Source organism: Hemiscyllium ocellatum (genome assembly GCF_020745735.1).
Source record: "Hemiscyllium ocellatum isolate sHemOce1 chromosome 27 unlocalized genomic scaffold, sHemOce1.pat.X.cur. SUPER_27_unloc_1, whole genome shotgun sequence".
NCBI lineage: Eukaryota > Metazoa > Chordata > Chondrichthyes > Orectolobiformes > Hemiscylliidae > Hemiscyllium > Hemiscyllium ocellatum.
This window is the reverse complement of record NW_026867476.1, coordinates 5,899,024-5,919,828: the sequence shown is the minus strand read 5'-3', so window position 1 is coordinate 5,919,828 and position 20,805 is coordinate 5,899,024. Positions and strand designations below refer to the sequence as shown.

The 20,805-nt window shown below is 46.7% G+C and overlaps 1 protein-coding gene across 1 annotated transcript in view; it reads left to right on the top strand.

Moving 5' to 3' along the window:
* Nucleotides 1-20,805, top strand: part of LOC132807091 (uncharacterized) — a 54,841-nt gene that overhangs the window by 12,838 nt on the left and 21,198 nt on the right. The window contains exons 4-6 of the mRNA XM_060821393.1: nt 3,000-3,098; nt 4,757-4,936; nt 19,263-20,726. Of these exons, the coding sequence (XP_060677376.1) occupies nt 3,000-3,098; nt 4,757-4,936; nt 19,263-20,726 (1,743 nt within the window). The remainder of the gene's footprint in view (nt 1-2,999; nt 3,099-4,756; nt 4,937-19,262; nt 20,727-20,805) is intronic.

The window sequence follows — 20,805 nt, the reverse complement described above, 5'->3', positions numbered from 1 at the left end:
CCTCCTGCCATTCAGAGCTCCCCATTCTCTGAATGCGGAAGTTGGACCATGAGCTTTGGAAGCTGCTCATCTCTGAATCGTTGAGCTGCACCCCAGACTGCAACTTCATTCCTCTGTCCAATATCTGTGAGGTACAGCACTCTCTTTTCCATTTCTTGTTTTGCATTCTGGGCTTCAATTGTTGACTTACAGCAAGTGAAAGGAAAGGGAGTGAATCCAGGACAGACTATGGAAACGTTGGTCCAGGTCTGTTCTCAGTTGGCAAACACATGGCAATTACATTACCACAATGTGATAATATAGCCTTTAATATAGAATAAAAATCACAAATGTTGTGGTTCTGCTCGCCGAGCTGAAGTTTTTGCTGCAAACATTTCGTTCCCTGGCTAGGGAACATCATCAGTGCGGTGGGAGCCTCGTGTGAAGCGCTGCTTTGATGTTTCTTCCGGTATTTATATTGGTTTGTTCTTGCCGCTTCCGGGTGTCAGTTTCAGCTGCAGTGATTTGTATCTGGGGTCCAGGTCGATGTGTCTGTTGATGGATGTTCTTGCCGTTTCCGGGTGTCAGTTTCAGCTGTAGTGGTTTGTATATGGTGTCCAGGTCAATGTGTCTATTGATGAAGTTTGGGGATGAATGCCATGCTTCTAGGAATTCTCTGGCTGTTCTCTGTCTGGCTTGTCCTATGATAGTGGTGTTTTCCCAGTCAAATTCATGTTGCTGGTTGTCTGAGTGTATGGCTACTAGAGATAGCTGGTTGTGTCGTTTTGTGGCTAGCTGATGTTCGTGGATGCGGATTGTTAGCTGTCTTCCTGTTTGTCCTATATAGTGTTTTGTGCAGTCCTTGCATGGTATTTTGTAAACTACGTTAGTTTGGCTCATGCTGGGTATTGGGTCCTTTGTTCTAGTGAGTTGTTGTCTGAGCGTGGATGTTGGCTTGTGTGCTGTTATGAGTCCTAAGGGTCGCAGTAGTCTGGCTGTCAGTTCTGAGACACTCCTGACGTATGGTAGAGTGGCTAGTCCTTTTGGTTGTGGCATGTCCTCGTTCCGTGGTCTATCTCTTAGGCATTTGGTGATAAAGTTGCGTGGGTATCCGTTTTTGGCGAATACCTTGTATAGATGTTCCTCTTCCTCTTTTCGCAGTTCTGGTGTACTGCAGTGTGTTAAGGACCCAATACCCAGCATGAGCCAAACTAACATAGTTTACAAAATACCATGCAAGGACTGCACAAAACACTATATAGGACAAACAGGAAGACAGCTAACAATCCGCATCCACGAACATCAGCTAGCCACAAAACGACACGACCAGCTATCTCTAGTAGCCATACACTCAGACAACCAGCAACATGAATTTGACTGGGAAAACACCACTATCATAGGACAAGCCAGACAGAGAACAGCCAGAGAATTCCTAGAAGCATGGCATTCATCCCCAAACTCCATCAATAGACACATTGACCTGGACACCATATACAAACCACTACAGCTGAAACTGACACCCGGAAACGGCAAGAACATCCATCAACAGACACATCGACCTGGACCCCAGATACAAATCACTGCAGCTGAAACTGACACCCGGAAGCGGCAAGAACAAACCAATATAAATACCGGAAGAAACATCAAAGCAGCGCTTCACACGAGGCTCCCACCGCACTGATGATGTTCCCTAGCCAGGGAACGAAACGTTTGCAGCAAAAACTTCCAGCTCGGCGAGCAGAACCACAACAACGGATACCCGAGCTACAAATCTTCAATCAGATTTTAAAAATCACAAAGGTGTTGCATTGTTTAAAAGTGACACATTGGGATGTGAAGGAAGTGAGGACTGTAGATGCTAGAGATTAAGAGTCAAAGTGTGGCGCTGGAAAAGCACAGCAGGTCAGACAGTATCCGAGGACCGGGAGAGTCGACATTTCAGACATGAGCCCTTCATCAGGAATGATGTGTGGATGTACAAAGGGGGCTTCTTCTAGCGTCCTTCTACCCTAGTCAATGCCAATTGTCAGACAGGTGAAACAAGCATTCAGCAAGGCAAGTGATATATTAGCAAGAGGAGTTGAGTTCAGAAGTAGGAATGTCTTCCTGCAGTTAGGGGGTCATTGAATATATTCAAGGCTGAGTTCATCTTATTTTTGAACAACAAAGTGGATGGTGATGGGGGAAATTTTAAAAAAAAAGTTTTGAAGACCAGTACAGAACAGTTGCAGAGTAATACAGAACAGAAACAGACCCTTCAGTCCAATTAATTCATGCTGACTATATTCACAAACTAAACTAGTCCCATCTAGTTTGGCCTATATCCCTTCAAACCTTTCCTATTAATGTACTTATCCAAATGTCTTTTAAATGTTATCACTATCCCTGCATCCACCATTTCCTCAGGACATTGGTTTGTGTGTGGAATCACTCTCTTTCAAAAGAAAAAGGTGCTCTTCATGTCTTTTTTTTTTAAATCTTTCTCCTCTCACCTTAAAAATGTACTCCCTAATCTTGAAACCCCCACCCGAAGGAAACAGCATCTGCCACACACCTCATCAATATCCCTTCTTGACTTTATAAACTAAGGTCACCTCTCAACCTCCTGTGCTGCAGTGAAAAATGTCCCAGCATATCCACTTAGATGTAGGTATATTCATATCCAGTTATGATCTGTTCAATGCTGGTGCAGGCCTGAAAGACCAAATGGCCTACTCCTGCTCCCAATTCTCACCTTCATGAGTCTAAGGACAGCAAGAGACCATAAAACATTGGTGCACAAAATTAGGCTATTCAGCCCATCAGGTATCTTCATACCATTCAATCGTGGCTGATAAGTTTCTCAATCCCATTCTCCCACTTTCTCCCCGTAACTCTCGATTCCCTTGATACTCGAGAGCCTATCTATCTCAGTCTTAAATATCCTCAGTGACCTGGCCTGCACAGCCTTCTGTGGCAATGAATTCAATAGATTCAGCACTCTTTGGTTGAAAGGTTCCTCCTGATCGCTGTTCTAAAAGGTCTTCCCTTCACTCGAAGACTGTGGCCTCGGTTCCTCGTCTCTTCTGTCAATGGAAGCATCTTCCAACATCCACTCTGCCGAGGCCATTCAGTGTTCGGTATGTTTCAATGAGATCTCCCCTGTGTGGGGGCCTATGTTATGGACTAAACCAGACCATGCAAAACATTCTGAAGCAGGCAGCCCCACACCATAACTTTGCAATTTGTTTCAGTAAGTGTACAGTAAAAATTACCTGGAGTAAATTTGCTTGGTTGATTACTAGATTTTAAAACAGACAATAATTCATAAAATTACATAATTAAACACAAAGATCAGAGTAAAGAACGCCTACAGAGCTCAGCCTATCCAACTAGAACTTAATTATGCTATTTGAATATATACAACAGTCCCAATAAGCAAACTCAATCTGAAAATCAGTATAAATAGAACAGATGCCTACAGATTGAAGTTGAGGCAGAAGAGAGAGAGAGAGAGAGTTTCCACACAGCTCCCTGTTGAACTTCCAACCAGTTCAAGATGAACTATAACTGCTCAGCTCAGCACGAGCTGACTACGCCCCTTTTCTTATACAGGTCACTTCTAAAATATGACCACTTTGGCCTGAAATCTCATCAGTTTACATATAAACAAAAGGCCTCTTAAAATCCTTTTCATCTCTGTACCAAACCAGACTGATCGGAGATTGACCCAGTTTATTATCCCTCTGGGAAAATAAAATCAAAGACACAGTCTCCTCGAGCCAAGGAACATCTTTCAGGAAAAAAAAGTACTAGCTTTTTGACACCTGTTAATCAGCAAGAACCAGACACTTCAGGATGAGATGGGATTAGGTTCAACAAAATGAGAATGGAGGGAGTGTGTGAGGATATGGGGCCTCTGGAAGGTAGGATAAAATGGCTGAAGGAGCTGCACAAGATGGCTTCTGCATTGTTACGTGACAAGCTGCTGTTTGTGTCTATAGCTGTATAAATAACTACTAAAACCACTAGAATGCAGAAGTAGACTGATGAGAAAGTACTAACCACACTCTGCAAGCCCTTTGCATCTCAAGATAAAGATGACCTAACCTTTATGACTAAACTTGTTTACCAATTATCATAAGAGTCAGATATGTACAGCATGGAAACAGACCCTTCAGTCCAACCCATCCATGCCGACCGGATATCTCAACACAATCGAGTCCCACCTACCAGCACCCAGCCCATATCCCTCCAAACCTTTCCGATTCATCCAAATGCCTTTTAAATGTTACAATTTATCAGCCTCCAAAACTTTCTCTGGCAGTTCATTCCATACACGTACCACCCTGTGTGAAAAGGTTGCCCCTTAGGTCTCATTTATATCTTTCCCCTCTCACCCTAAACCTATGCCCTCTAGTTTTGGACTCCCCGACCCCAGGGAAAAGACTGTCTATTAATTCTACCCATGCCCCTCATGATTTTGTAAACCTCTATGAGGTCACCCCTCAACCTCCAATGCTCCAGGGAAAACAGCCCCAGCCTGTTCAGCCTCTCCCTATAGCTCAAATCCTCCAACCCTGGTAACATCCTTGTAAATCTTTTCTGGATCCTTTCAAGTTTCACAACATCTTCCCGATAGGAAGGAGACCAGAATTGCATGCAAAACTCCAACCGTGGCCTAACCAATGTCCTGTAGAGCCGCAACATGACCTTGGAGTGTGGAACCTGAAACAGCCTGGAAAGAGGAATTCATGGCATGAAGTTGCTATACACTCACTCACTTGTGTGCGGCTAGAGCTTTGGCCATGGAGATACCGGAGGAATCCTGCCCCATGGAGAAACCATGGAAGTGTGGAGACTGCGGGAAAGGCTGTTCCTCTGCACAGAGTGCGGGAAGGCCTTCAGCGAGTTATTCGTTCTGCTGAGGCACCAGTGGGTCCACGCCAGGGAGAGGCCTTCTGCTGCTCAGAGTGCAGCAAGGGCTTTACCCATGCCTGTGCCCTGCCGACCCACAGCAATATGATTGACTCAACACTGCCCCATCTGGGCAAACGAGTGGGAAGAAACTGACTTAGATGCAGTGTATGGGGTGAAATTGCTGAATGAGGCAATACCTCCTCTGGGTTACGGCTGTACCAAGGATCCAATTACAAAGGGACAACTCGGTGGCGACCAATAGTAAAGAAAGTGGAGTGGGGAGTGTGTGAGCTTTGACCTTGAGCTGTTTAAAAAACAGCGATCTTTTCTGTGCCTTTTTGCTGAGGTGATCTGAAGCTGTAACAAAGTTGGGTCGCAAGAAGGGTTACCTGAACTTATCGCCGGGCTCAGACTCTCATTGAAAGCTTTGAACTCCAAGAGGTTTTGTTTTAAAGTTGCTCCTTTCTTTCAGCCTCCTGCACGGAGTTTCCAATGTCGTGTATCAACAGGAGCAGTGAATGAGTAACTAGTCTTGTTTGAACTTGTAAGTTTTTCAGGAGTGCAGAGTGGTTCGCTTCATCAGCATTGTAATGTTTCCCGGCAGCACCAGGAGGCGTGGGCTGTGTTCACTAAAAATGTGGAGGTGCCGGTTTTGGACTGGGGTGGGTAAAGTTAAAAATCACACAACACCAGGTTACAGTCCAACAGGTTTATTTGGAAGCACTAGCTTTTTGAGCGCTGCTCCTTCATCGGGGAGCTGTGGTGCATGATCATAAGGTAGAGATTTTATAGCAGTGTCATGCAACTGATAGGATATATTGAACAACCCTAGGTTGCTATTCAGTCTTTCCTCTTTTAAAACGGGTTGCAGGTTTCAGATCATTAACATGTAAATCCCAGAACATAGAGTCATAGAGATGTACAGCATGGAAACAGACCCTACGGTCCAACTTGTCCATACCGACCAGATATCCTAACCAAATCGAGTCACACTTGCCAGCACCTGGCCCATACCCCACCAAACCCTACCTATTCATATACCCATCCAAATGCCTCTTAAATGTTGCAATTGTACCAGCCTCCACCACTTCCTCTGACAGCTCATTCCATACACGTATCACCCTCTGCGTGAAAAAGTTGCCCCTTAGGTCTCTTTTATATCTTTCTCCTCTCACCCTAAACCTATGCCTTCTAGATTTGGACACCCTGACCCCAAGGAAAAGACTTAGTCTATTTACCCTATCCATGCCCCTCAATTTTGTAAACCTCTCTAAGGTCACCCCTCAACCTCCGACTCTCCAGGGAAAACAGCCCCAGCCTGTTCAGCCTCTCCCCATAGCTCAAATCCTCCAACTTTGGCAACATCCTTGTAAATCTTTTCTGAACCCTTTCAAGTTTCACAACACCTTCCCGATAGGAAGGAGACCAGAAATGCACGCAATATTCGAACAATGCCCTAACAATGTCCTGTACAGCCACAATATGACCTCACAACTCCTGTACTCAATACTCTGACCAATAAAAGAAAGCATACCAAAAGCTCTCTTCACTATCCTATCTACCTGCAACTCCACTTTCAAGGAGCTACGAACCTGCACTCCGAGGTCTCTTTGTTCAGCAACTCTCCCTAGGACCTTACCATTAAGTCTTTAGATCAGAGTGGTGCTGGAAAAGCACAGCAGGTCAGGTAGCATCCAAGGAACAGGAAAATCGACATTGCGGGCAAAAGCCCTTCATCAGGAATACAGCTCTTTTCCAGCACCACTCTGATTGAAACTCTGGTTTCCAGCATCTGCAGTCCTCACTTTTGCCTAGTTGATCCTTACCATGAAGTGTATAAGTCCCGCTAAGAATTGCTTTCCCAAAATGCAGCACCTCACATTTATCTGAATTCAACTCCATCTGCCACTTCTCAGCCCATTGGCCCATCTGGTCAAGATCCTGTTGTAATCTGAGGTAACCCTCTTCCGCTGTACACTACACCCCCAATTTTGGAGTCATCTACAAACTTACTAACTGTTCCTCTTATGCTTGCATCCAAATCCTTTATGTAAATGACAAAAAGTAGAGGACCCAGCACTGATCCTTGTGACACTCCACTGGTCACAGGCCTCCAGTCTGAAAAACAACCCTCCACCACCACCCTCTGCTTTCTACCTTTTGAGCTAGTTCTGTATCCAAATGGCTAGTTCTCCCTGTATTCAGTGAGATCTAACCTTGCTAATCAGTCTCCCATGAGCAACCTTGTCAAACGCCTTACTGAAGTCCATATACATCACATCTACCACTCTGTCCTCATCAATCTTCATTGTTACTTCCTCAAAAAATCCAATCTGACTATCCCGAATCAGTCCTTGCCTTTCCAAATACATGTACATCCTCTCCCTCAGGATTCCCTCCAACAACTTGCCCACCACCGAGGTCAGGCTCACTGGTCTATAGTTTGCTGGCTTGTCCTTACCACCCTTCTTAAACAGTGGCAACATTGGCTAACAGCACCTCACTTGTTGACTATCAATGATACAAATATCTCAGCAAGAGGCCCAGCAATCACTTCTCCAGCTTCCCACAGAGTTGAGGGTACACCTGTTCAGGTCCTGGGAATTTATCCACTTTTAGGTGGTTTCAAGACATGCAGCATTTCTTCCTCTGTAATATGGACATTTTGCAAGATGTCACCATCTATTTCCCTACAATCTATACCTTCCATTTCCTTTTCCACAGTAAATACTGATGCAAAATACTAATTTAGTATCTCCCCCATTTTCTGGGGCTCCACACAAAGACCGCCTTGCTGATCTTTGAGGGGCCCTATTCTCTCCTTAGTTACCCTTTTGTGCTTAATATGTATGTAAAAACTCTTTGGATTCTCCTTAATTCTACTTGCCGAAGCTATCTCATGTCCACTTTTTGCCCTCCTGATTTCCCACTTAAGTATACTCCTACTTCCTTTATACTCTAAGGATTCACTATACACAACGTATGCTTCCTTTTTCTTAACCAAACCCTCAATTTCTTTCATCATCTAGCATTCCTTATATCTACCAGCCTTTCCTTTCACCCTAACAGGAATATACTCTCTCTGGATTGTCTTTACATCATTTCTGAAGGCTTCCCATTTTCCAGCCATCTCTTTACCTGCGAACGTCTGCCCCCAATCAGCTTTCAAAGGTTCTTGCCTAATACCGTCACAATTGGCCTTTCTCCAATTTACAATCTGGTCGATCCTTTTCCATCATTATTTTAAAATCTAATAGAATTATGGTCGCTGGCTCCAAAGTGCTCCCCCACTAACACCTCAGTCATCTACCCTGCCTTATTTCCCAAGAGTAAGTCAAGTTTTGCACCTTCTCTAGTAGGTACATCCGCATACTGAATCAGAAAATTGTCTTGTACACACTTGACAAATTCCTCTCCATCTAAACACTTAATATGATAGCAGTCCCAGTCTATGTTTGGAAAGTTAAAATCCCCTATTATTACCACCCTATTTTTCTTACAGATAAATAAGATCTGCTTACAGGTTTGTTTCTCAATTTCCCTCTGACTATTAGGGAGTCTATATTCTCAGTTCCACCCAAATAACTTCCCTGGATATATTTCTGGTAATATCCTCCCTCAGCACAGCTGTGATGCTATCCCTTATCAAAAAATGCCACCCCCTACCACCGTACCCTCCTCTCTTGCCTCCGCTCCTATCCTTCCAATATGCCAACATTTTCACGCACCGGTTCAAACAAGACGACTTCTCTACGCAGGGCCTCCAACCAACACTATACACCAGGTACATTGACGACATTTTCTTCTTCTGGACGCATGGAGAGGAGTCACGGAAAAAACTATACAGTGATATCAACATGTTCCATCCCACCATCAAACTCATCTTGGACTATTCTCTACTATCTGTCTCATTCTTGGACACCTGCATCTCCATCAAGGATGGGCAGCAACTCAGCACCACACGCAACCTCAAAACCACGCATAACCTCACAATGCTACACTTCTCCAGCTTCCACCCAAAACAGCCAAACCCTTATGGACAAGCCCTACGCATACACAGGATCTGTTCAGATAAGGAAGAATGTGACGGGCACTTAGAAGTATTCAGGGATGCTCAACTCATTGACTGTCGGTTCCAACATGCCATGGTGAACCATGGGAAATGCAAGGTTATCGTTTCATAATAATAGAAGCAAGAGTAGGCCATTTGGCTCGTCCGGTCCGCTCCGCCCTTTATTAAGATCATGGCTGATTTATCTATCATCTCAGCTCCTCCTCCCTGCATTGTCCCAACTACTCTTAAGTCCCCGACCATGCAAAACCTATCCAACCGTGTCTTCAATATACTTAATGAAGCTGCCTCTACTGCTTCCATGGGCAAAGAATTCCATAGATTCATGACTCTCTGGGAATAGTGGTTCCTCCTCGTGTCTGTCCTAAATCTACTCCCCCTAATCTTGAGACCTGGTCTCATCCACCAGGAGAAATGTGTGGATAGGATGGGGCTGCATTCCGCAGTGCAATGAATTCCCATCTCCCACCAAGATACCAGACGTACTCGGTTGCAGTCTCACAATTGAAAGATTGTACTGTAACTTCTGCTCCCAGTAAGGGCAAAAAAGTCCATTCTTCATAACCACATTTCTGCTTTCACCGAAGACAATTAGGATCATACAGCATGGAAACAGACTCTTCCGTCCATCTCGTCCATAGCGAACAGGTATCCTAAATTAATCTAGTCTCATTTGCTAGCATTTGGACCACATCCCTCTAAACCTTTTCTATTCATGTATTCAGCCAGATGCCTTTTAAATGTTGTAATTGTACCAGCCTCCTCCACTTCCCCTGTTCGTTTGTTCCATACATGCACCACCCTCTGCATGAAAAAAAATGCCTCTCAGGTCCCTTTCCTCACCCACTTTAAACCTATGCCCCTCTTGTTCTGGACTCCCCTACCCTGAGAACAAACCTTGGCTATTCACCCTATCCATGCCCCTGAGAAACTTCTAAGGTCAGCGCAGCCTTTAATGCTCCAGGGAAAACATTCCTGGCCGACTCAGCCTCTCCCTGTAGCTCAAACTCACCAACTCTGGCAACAGCCTTATAATGCTTTTCAAAATCCTTTCAAAAGTTTCACAACATCTTTCCTATAGTAGAGAGACCAGAACTGTGTACAGTAATCCAAAAATGACCTCCTGTACTGCCTCAGCATAACCTCCCAACTCCTATACTCAATCCACTGACCAATAAAGGAAAGCATACCAAACACGTTCTTCACTACCATCTCTACTTGTGACTCCACTATCAAGGAAAGGAACCTACACTTCCTGTCTCTTGGTTCAGGAGCACTCCCCAGGACCGGACCATTTAGTGTATACATCCTGTCCCAATTTGCCTTTCCAAAATGCAACACCTCACATTTCTCTAAATTAAACTCCATCTACCATTCCTCAGCCCCTTGGCCTACCTGATAAATTATAATTCATAGTGAACTCTCTTTCCTCTCTTATTCCTGAGAAGCTGAAAATCTCCATCCCACACACTCTCTCTCTATTTTTACTTTGCTGAACCTCATCCTGAAGGGTCTGGATCATTCCGATGAACAGGCCCATACTCGGGGGATCTAATTGAAACATACAGAATACTGAACAGCATGGCCAGAGTGGACATTGGGAAGATGTTTCCACTGATAGGAGAGACTAGGACTCGATGGCACAACCTTCGAGTAACGGGAAAACCTTTCAGAATAGAGGCAAGGGGAAACTTCATCAGCCAGAGAGCGGTGAATCTATGGAATTCATTGCCACAGAAGGCTGTGGAGGACAAGTCACTGAGAAAATTTAGGACTGCGACAGATCGGTTCTTGAGTATCAAGGCGATTGAGCGTTACAGGGAGAAAGTGGAAGAATGGGCTTGAGAAACTCATCAGCCATGATTAAATGTTGGAGCAGAGATGATGGGCAGAATGGCATTATTTCTGCTCCTATGTCTTGTGGTCTGTTGATATCCTGGACACAGTGTCAGAATTGGGAGCAGGAGTAGGCCATTTGGTCTTTCGAGCTTGGACCAGCATTGAACAGATCATAACTGGATATGAATCTACCTCCATCTCGGTGGATAGGCTGAGACGTTTTCACTGGAAGAAGGTGAGGGCCGCAGATGCTGGAGAACAGAGTCCAGAGTTCGGTACTAGAAAAGCACAGAACAGGCAGCATCTGAAAAGCAGGAAAATCGATGGTTCGGGCATAAGTCCTTCATCAGAGCTTATGCACAAAACGTAGATGTTCCTGCTGCTCGGATGCTGCCTGACCTTCTGTATTTTTTCCAGCACCACACTCATTTTCACTGGACCACAGGAGATTGAGAAGTGACCTTATAGAGGTTTATAAAAATCATGAAGGGGATAGATGAGATGAAAGCGGGGGGGGTCCTTTCCCTTGGGTGGGGTTTTCAAGATTAGAGAGCAAATTTTGAAGGTGAGAGGAGAAAGGTTTAAAAAGTAATGAGGGGCATGATTTTTTTTTTTACAGAGTGGTTTGTGTGGAACGAATGTCCAGAGGAAGTGGTGGATGCAGGTACAGTTACAATGTTTAAAAGGCATTTGGATGAGTACATGAATAGGAAAGCTTCTGAGGGATATGGGCCAATCTAGGTGAGACTAGTTTAGTTTCAGTACATAGTCAGCATGGAGTAGTTGGACTGAAGGGTCTGTTTCTGTGTTGTATGACTCTGTAACTGTTCTGTACTGATCTTAAAACCATTTTCTGCTTTCCCCCATAAACATCCACTTCTCTGTTGTTCAAAGATCAGATGAACCGAGCCTTGAATATATTCAATGAGCCCCTAACTGCAGGAAGACACCCCCAATTCTGAACTCAATTCCTCTTGCTTTGCTCATTGCTTGCTGCAACTTCTGACAACTGGCATTCACTGGATGCTGAGCCCCCTTTGTACATCCATACATCATTCCTGATGAAGGGCTCATGCCCAAAACGTGGACTGTCCTACTCCTCGGATGCTGCCTGACCTGCTGTGCTTTTCCAGTACCACACTTTTCTACTCTGATCTCTAGTATCTGCAGACCTCACTTCTTCATATCCCAATATGTCACAATTTAAACAATGCACCTCCTTTCTGGTTTTTTTTCCACAGCAAAGGCTATAACTTCATATTGCGGTACTGTATTCGTCACGCGTTTGCCAATTGTGGTCTTCTCTACATCGAGGAGACCAAATGTAAATTTGAGGATTGGTCCACAGCTGAAGCCGCAGAGTCTGAATGGACCTCCCTGTCACCACCCATTTTAATTCCCCTTCCCACTCCCTTTCTGACATAATCACCTTAGGCCTCCTGCATTGCCACAACGAACCAAACCGTAAATTAAAGGAACAACACCTCATCGTCCACCTGGGCAGCCAACAGCCCGGAAGCCTCAACACTGCGTTTTCCAATTTCAAATAACCTCCCTTTCCATCCCAGTCCCTCCCATTCCAGTCCTCCTTGCCATCAACCAGATTCCTTCCACCCACTAATCAACCAGGTTGTACCCTCTACCTGTCTCCAGCTATCTCCACTTCACCACCCTGCCCCCAGCACAATCTTGTTCTGAATCTTCCCCTACCAGTCTGGAACAAGGATTACACCTGAAACGTCAACTTCGCCACCTCCTGATGCTGCCTGGCTTGCTGCATTCTTCCAGCCTCCTGCCAGTCGATTTTGCCAATTGAGACACAGACCTGGACCAACATTTCCCGAGTCTGCCCCTTCCCTGGATTTGTTCCCTCTCCTTTCGGTTGCTGCAAGTCAACAATTAAACCCCAGAATGAAAAATAAATAGAAAAGGGGTGAGAAAAGAGTGTTGTACTCACAGATGTTAGACAGAGGAAGGAAGTTGCAGCCCAGGCTGAAGCTCAATCTTCATTCTGAGAGAGTGGAACAGCAGCAGCTTCAGAAGGTCATGGTCCAGCTTCTGCTTTCAGACAGTAGGGGAGCTCTGATTGGCAAGAGGACAAGTCACCTTCAGGTCCTCCAGTGCTCCTTATCGGTCCATCAAAAGAAGATCTTGTACCTTTTCTGCCAACAGCAAGGAACATGCCCAATGTTTTGGTGACACCACTGAACACGCGCCCTGCAATATGCTTTGTGGCGATTCTAGTGTTACTGACAGATTTTAAGTGTCCAAATACCAAGAGGAGAAAAAAGGGTAGAGCCACAATTTTTTTTTCCCACATGACTTGACATTTTATTGTTTTGGCATTTTGTCTGGCTGCTCAATCTCTGTGCTTTCCCCAGTGTAGGAGTGAAGTTCAGAACTAGAGGGCATAGGTTTAGGTTGAGAGCGGAAAGACGTAAAAGGTACCTAAGGGGCAACGTTTCCATGCAGAGTGTGGTGCGTGTATGGAAGGAGCTGCCAGAGGAAGTGGTGGAGGCTGATACCTTTTAAATGTTGTAATTATATCTGGACGGGTATATGAATAGGAAGGGTTTAGAGGGATATGAGCCAAGTGCTAGCAAATGGGACTAGATTAATTTGGGATATCTCAGAGAAAGTGAGGACTGCAGATGCTGGAGATCAGAGTTGAGAGTGTTGGAACAGCAGGTCAGGCAGCATCCGAGGAGCAGGAGAATTGACATTTTGGGCATAAGCCCTTCAACAGGAATCTTTTCTGAGGATGTAGAATCTGGGTTGCAGTTCTGGGAAAAATGAGGCTCTGAGCTTGGGCAGGACTGACTGCAGGTAAAAGTAGATGGCTGATAGTGTGGAGTGGAGGATCCAGAAAGAGAATCGTTGTTGACGGTTTCAGATTTGTAGTGTGTACTGGGTATCCTGTTCAGGTCCAAACTGGGTTGGTCTGAATGTGGTCCGGAGTCCATGTGGGATCAGATGGCTCTGTAGCCAAGCAATGAGAAAGGAGATATGGCTGTGGTAGTCAAATTGCTTGAGCACATGGCTGAAGAAATTCTGGGCAGAGGAGAGGACTTGGGGGGGTACAGTGAGAGAGGGACTCAGATCTTTGTAGACAGAGGAGGAGAACTTCTGCCAGGTAGGCATCCATGGAAGAGGCTTCGCAGTAATGTTGAAACCAACTAGGAGAAAGTAAGGACTGCAGATGCTGGAAATCAGAGGCGAGAGTGTAGTGCCGTAAAAGCACAGCAGGTCAGGCAACACCCGAAGAGCAGGAGAATCGACGTTTCGGGCAGAAGCACATCATTAGAAATCTTTTGATTCCTTTTGGGCATACACCTGCCTGATGAAGGGCTTATGCCCGAAACATCGATTCTCCTGCTCCTCGGATGCTGCCTGACCTCCTGTCCTTTTCCAGCACTACACTGTCAACATTAATTTTGGATATCTGGTCGGCATGGACGGGTTGGACCAAAGGGTCTGTACAACTCTATGAGAAGCATACTTTGACAAATTACAAACTACTGTATGTCCTTGTTAACAAGGCTTAGTACACAATATACTTTACTAACCAATCTCAACAGGATCCTACCCCTTCAATGACTGAGGAACATATACATGCTGGTGCATAATCTCCTTCACTAGTATTTCCACACTACCCTAGGGAATTGCACAAGTAATAGCAAGAGTAAACAGCACAAGGATTAATAAAAGAGTGAGGGTAAAAAGCACAAGCGCCAGTAAAAGCAGATGGAAAGTGAGTGTAAAATGTGACTGACAGGACAGGCCCCACATTCCTTCCCCTCCGTCCCCCCCACAACCTGCCTCACCTTTCACCTCCCGGGCCCAGTACCTTCCAGGTGGCCCCATAGTTGACACAGGGGCCGCCCCACGACCAGTAGAACTCCACCACCCAGGCGGCCGACCAGTTCCCAAACAGGCCCTTAACCCCATCCGCCTCCAGAATGGTCACCGGCTCCTGCCTGCTGTACAGCCGGCCGGTGTGGCCGTGACACAGCAGCTGCGCCAGGAAGGCGGCGGTGACCAGTGACGGGGGTCTGCCCCGGGCCGCACGGCGCCATTTTCCTAACGGCCGTCGCTTCCCCGCTCGAGCGACTTCTCCTCCCAACCGCCTTCACCCCCGCGTGACGTCTGCACGGGGGGGATGGGCGGGGCCGGGGGAGCCTCACCGTCACCAAGCAACAGCCACCTCGCGCTACAACTGCTCATTCACAAAAACAAACTCTCCTGTCTCGCTCTGCAGCTGCAGGGGGGGACACTGCCACGTTTCGAGGAGCCCTGTCTACATTGGGAAAGCTCACGGCTCCATTTAAACAGATATTCCAACATCTAACGGAACGGCCTCATATCTAAAGGGGGCAATCTGCATTTTAAAGGGACATGGACATTTTAACGGGTATTTCCGCAAATACAGAGATGTAGATGGACGTGATTATATTTCAAAGGGATGTGGCACATTCAAAGGGATATCTTAATATGTAAAGTGACGCAGTTATATCTAAATGAATCTATATTTCGAAGAGACGTTGTCCTATTTATAAGCAGAGACAATAGGTGTGAATTCTGTCTGTGTCTCAATGTTGAGTCAAACTGACAATTTTCTTAGAAAAGCTCTGCATTTAAATTACATTCTTCAGAAGGTAATTTACAGAGTAGAGCGTAGGTTAGGGAGGATTGGCCGTGTTAAGTTACCCATAGTGACCAGGGATGTACAGGTTCGGGTGGATTGGCCATGGGAAATAAGGAGTAAGGGGTTGGGTATGGGTGGGATACTGTTCAGAGGGCCAGATTGAAACAGATGGGCTGAATGGCCTGCTTCCACATTGTTGGAATTCGAGACCCTCCCACAAAGGTGCATTTTATCTGCATCTATCCTGTCAAGTCCCTTTCAGAATTTGACTGGTTTCAATAGAGGTATACAGCACAGAAACAGACACTTCGGTCCAATTCGTTCATGCCCACCAGGATTCCAAACTAAACTAGTCCCACTTGCCTGCATTTGGCCCATTTCTCTCTAAACCTTTCTATTCATCTACCCATCCAAATGCTGTTTCAATGTTGTAACTGTACCTGCATCTACCACAATGTTGTAACTGTACCTGCAACTACCACATCCTCAGTAATTTCATTCCACATACAAATCACCCTTTTTCAAAATGTTGCCCCTCCGGTTCCTTTTAAATCTCTCTCACATTTAAAAAAAATGCCCCCCCCCCGAGTTTTGAGCTCCCCGCCGCGAAGCAAGAGCCATTTGCTATTCACCTTACCTCCAGTCATGATTTTATCAATCTCAATGAGGTCACCCCACCAACCTCCTGTGCTCCAGTGAATAAAGTCCCAGCCTCTCCTTATAACTCAAACCCTCCAGTCCTTACAACATCCTGGTAAATCTTTATTAAACCCTCTCTAATAGTATTCTTCCTATTACAGGGCCACTCAGTACTCTGAAAGTGGCCTCACCAACATCCTGTACAACCTCAACATGATGTCCCAATCCCTATACTCAGTGGTGTGAACAATGAAGGCAATGTTGCGAGATGCCGTCTGAAAACCATTCTGTCGAGCAGTGATGCAACTTCCAAAGAACTAGGTACCTGAATCCGCCCCCCCCCCAAACATGTCTGTCTGTTCTACAACACGACTCATAACCCAACCATTATCTGTACAGCCCCTTGCCTTTATTAAACGTCTCTCTCACACACATACTCTATCTCAGACAAACAGACACACACCCCTCAACACTTTCTCACACTCGCAGCCTCATACTCCATCACACTCTCACTTTCCCAAGCATGCACACACACACGCTCACTCTCACACACAAACTCACATGCACACACACTCACTTTCTCATGCACACACTACTCTTTGGGGTGAAATTGTATTGGCAGAATTATATTTGCAGATACATTTAATTTTTTTCAAAAAGCACACAATCTGCAGGCAGTCAATGCATGTAATATTCTACAAATTCCGACTTTGGAAACAGAACCGGTCTGATTCAAGATTGGAATACTGACAGACTCAAATCTCACACCTTTAATGCATTGTCTGAGCGGAGATATCTTTTTTTTATAAAACCTTAAGTCAACTCAAGAACATTGTTACATATTAATGAACCAAAACCCGCACCCATTCTAAGAGATGAATACTATCTGAGTTTGTTCGATTTATTCTATCAGTTGCATGACACTTTATCTTTTGATATAAGTTCTGTGTCCTATGATGCTGTTCCATGAGGCTTATGTGTTGACGAGGCAAGATGGTACAGATGAGGCGATGGAAAATTACAGATCACCGAGGAAGGATTTAAAAAGAGAGTGTACTCGTTGGGCCGAGTGGCCTGCTCCCACTCTGTGGGGATTCTCTGAAGCGAATGGATATGAGCAAATGGTGCAGGACAACGCAGGCGCAGTGCGTGCGCCCGGCTTGGCCACGCCCACCCGCTCCTTTCGTGACGTCACAACGCGGAAGTGACAATGAATGAAAATCCCTCCGTCTGGGCAAATCCTGGGGCGGGAAAATCTGTTCACTTGCAGCTACGAGAGTGAATCCAGCGAGGGATTCAGGTATAGGACTTAATTACCAGGTGAGGAGGACAGATTGGGAGGAGTAAAATGCACCCGATTTCCACACGTAAATGCAACAGCACATGCAGCTTCAAGCCGGTTGTGCATCCTGTGTTCTTCCTCTGCCTTGGCTCCAGCACTTTTGACTTCCTTTCCCTTCTCCACTCCCCCCCCCCCGGTGTTGATACCTCAATGTTTTCCCGGTTGTCGTTTGTGGGTTTTGAAAACTTTCCCAATCGTCTGAGTACACAGGACATTGTAGCTGTCCAGGACATTGATTAGGCCACATTTGGAATATTGTGTGCAGTACTGGTCTCTCTGCTGTAGGAAGGATGTCATGGATGTTGTGAAACTTGAAAGGGTTCAGAAAAGATTGGCAAGAATGTTGTCAGGGTTTGAGCTGAACAGGATGGGGCTGTTTTCCCTTGAGTACCAGAGGCTGAGGGGTGACCCTACAGATTACTGTAAAATCATGAGTGGCATGGATAGGATAACTAGACAAGGCATTTCCCTGGAATGGGGGAGTCCAGAACTAGAGGGTAATAGGTTTACGCTTGGGGGAGATTTAAAAGGGCCCTAAGGGGCTACTCTTATATTCAGAGGGTGGTGGATGTAAGGAATGAGCTGCCAGAGGAAGTGGTGGAGGCTGGTATAATTACAGCATTTAAAAGGCATCTTGCTGGGTATATGAATAGAAAGGGTTTAGAGGGATATGGGCCATGTGCTGTCAAATGGGACTAGATTGATTTAGGATATCTGATCGGCATGGATGAGTTGGACCGAAGGGACAATTTCTGTGTTGTACATCTGGTAGACAATGGTCCTCAAAATTCTGTTCCCATTAGGCTCTCCCTTAGCTCTATTGCACATGATAGCCAACCCAATTTAGTCCCAGCTGCCAGCACCCGGCCCATATAGGGGCCAAGTGATGGCAAACGTGACTAGATTAATTTAGGATATCTGGTCAACTCGGACAGATTGAGCTAAAGGGTCTGATTCTGTGCTGTGTGACTCTAATTGTCTTCAGTGAAAGCAGAAGTGTGGTTGTGAAGGCTGGACTTTCAGAGCATGTTTTGCCCTGACTGGAAGCAGCTGAAAATGTGTTGCTGGAAAAGTGCAGGAAGTCAGGCAGCATCCAAGGAGCAGGAGAATCGACATTTCAGGCGTGAGCCCTGAAGTCCTCGCTTTCTCCTGATTGGGAGCAGAAGAGTTTGACTGAAGTGTATTGGTGTTAATGCCTTGATGTCTCATTTTGCTCCCACCTTCCTGGGGTCGTTAACCATTTTGTGTCTGGTCCTTCCTCAAGAAGCTGCATTGCAGGTTTACCCTGAATTGACTTTTTTTTGCTTCCCAAAATCAGACCTGCTCACTCCCAGCAGGATCCCAGTGTTGTGAAAGATATTAACTTTCAGGTGGAGGCATCAAAAATTCAGAGAGATGTCAGTCTTGATGTTTTTGCTTTTTCTGTCCCTGTAAGATCCTGAATCAGCACCTTCAGGGGAATTAGTTAGAGCGGAGTGAGAACAGAGGGGAAGGGAGAGTGGGGTGGTGCTTTCAATTTTGTGGAACAGCAAAAGAATATTCCAGAGAAAGTAGAATTGCTTGTTCTGAATTTCTACCCAGCACTGGTAGTGATGACTTTTGTAATCTCTTTTTGCAGAGTATTTGAAAATCTGAAGACCTGAAGTTTCAATATCAGGAGATGAAGGGCTTATGTCTGAAACGTTGACTCTCCTGCTCCTCAGCAGCTGCCTGACCTGCTGTGTTTTTGCAGTGCCACATTTTTTGACTGATTCTCCAGCGTCAGCAGTCCTCACTTGGATGTCAATGTCTGACAGTGACTCAATCCATCGGGAGCACAACAATTTTTGACTGTGTGATTTCTGTGAGAGGGATCAACGCTTTTTGGTTCCTGTTTTGAGGACGTTTTCAGCATCAGGTGGGACTGGACGAGAGACCCCACTGTTGTAGCGCACTGTGTGTGGAGCCTGAAACAGTTATGCGGCCTGGGAAGGGGATTTCACGGCAGGGAGAGGCTCTACACGTGTGCAGCTGAAGCTGTGGCCATGGAGAAACCTGAGGAATCCCACCCTGTGGAGAAACCGTGGAAGTGTGGTGACTGCGGAAAAGGCTTCCGTGTCCCGTCTGCCCTGGAGACTCATCGGCGCAGTCACACCGGGGAGAGGCCATTCCCCTGCATCGACTGCGGGAAGGCCTTCAAACATTCCTCCCACCTGCTGGCCCACCAGCAGGACCACACGGGGGAAAGGCCCTTCAGCTGCCCCGAGTGCAGAAAGGCCTTTACCAACACCTCCTCCCTGATGAGGCACGAGCGGATCCACACCGGGGAGAGGCCCTTCAGCTGCCCCGAGTGTGGAAAGGCGTTTACCAACACCTTCTCCCTGATGAGGCACCAGCGGATCCACACCGGGGAAAAGCCCTTCAGCTGCCCCGAGTGCGGGAAGGCCTTCAGGTATTCCTCCAACCTGCAGAGCCACCGGCGCATCCACACGGGGCAGAGGCCCTTCAGCTGCCCCGAGTGCGGGATGGCGTTTACCCACGTCTCGGCCCTGCGGAGCCACCAGCGGATCCATACAGGGGAGAGGCCCTTCAGTTGCCCAGAGTGTGGCAAGGCCTTTACCCACGTCTCTGCCCTGCGGTGCCACCAGCGTGTCCACACTGGGGAGAGGCCCTTCAGCTGCCACGAGTGCGGGAAGGCCTTTACCGACATGTCCTCCCTGATGAGGCACCAGCGTGTCCACACCGGGGAGAGGCCCTTTAGCTGCCCCGAGTGCAGGAAGGCCTTTACCGACGTGTCCTCCCTGATGAGGCACCAGCGGGTCCACACCGGGGAGAGGCCCTTTAGCTGCTCTCAGTGCGGGAAGACCTTTACCGACGTGTCCTCCCTGATGAGGCACCAGCGGGTCCACACGGGGGAGAAGCCCTTTAGCTGCCCCGAGTGCGGGAAGGCCTTTACCGACGTGTCCTCCCTGATGAGGCACCACCGGATCCACACCGGGGAGAGGCCCTTTACCTGCTCTCAGTGCGGGAAGGCCTTCAGCGATTCCTCCCACCTGCTGATCCACCAGCGTGTCCACACGGGGGAGAGACCGTTCACCTGCTCTCAGTGCGGGAAGGGCTTCACCTGCTCCTCCAACCTGCAGAGCCACCAGCGGATCCACACGGGGGAGAGGCCCTTCAGCTGCCCCGAGTGTGGGAAGGTCTTTCGCGATTCCTCCATCCTGCTGAGGCACCAGCGGATCCACACCGGGGAGAGGCCGTTCATCTGCTCTCAGTGCGGGAAGGGCTTCACCTACTCCTCCCAACTGCGGAGGCACCAGCGAGTTCACGTGCCATCGCAGGGGGATTGAAGGAGTGACGGCCAAGCACCATTATCGATTGGACTATCAACCCGGTTCCAGGGACTCCCGC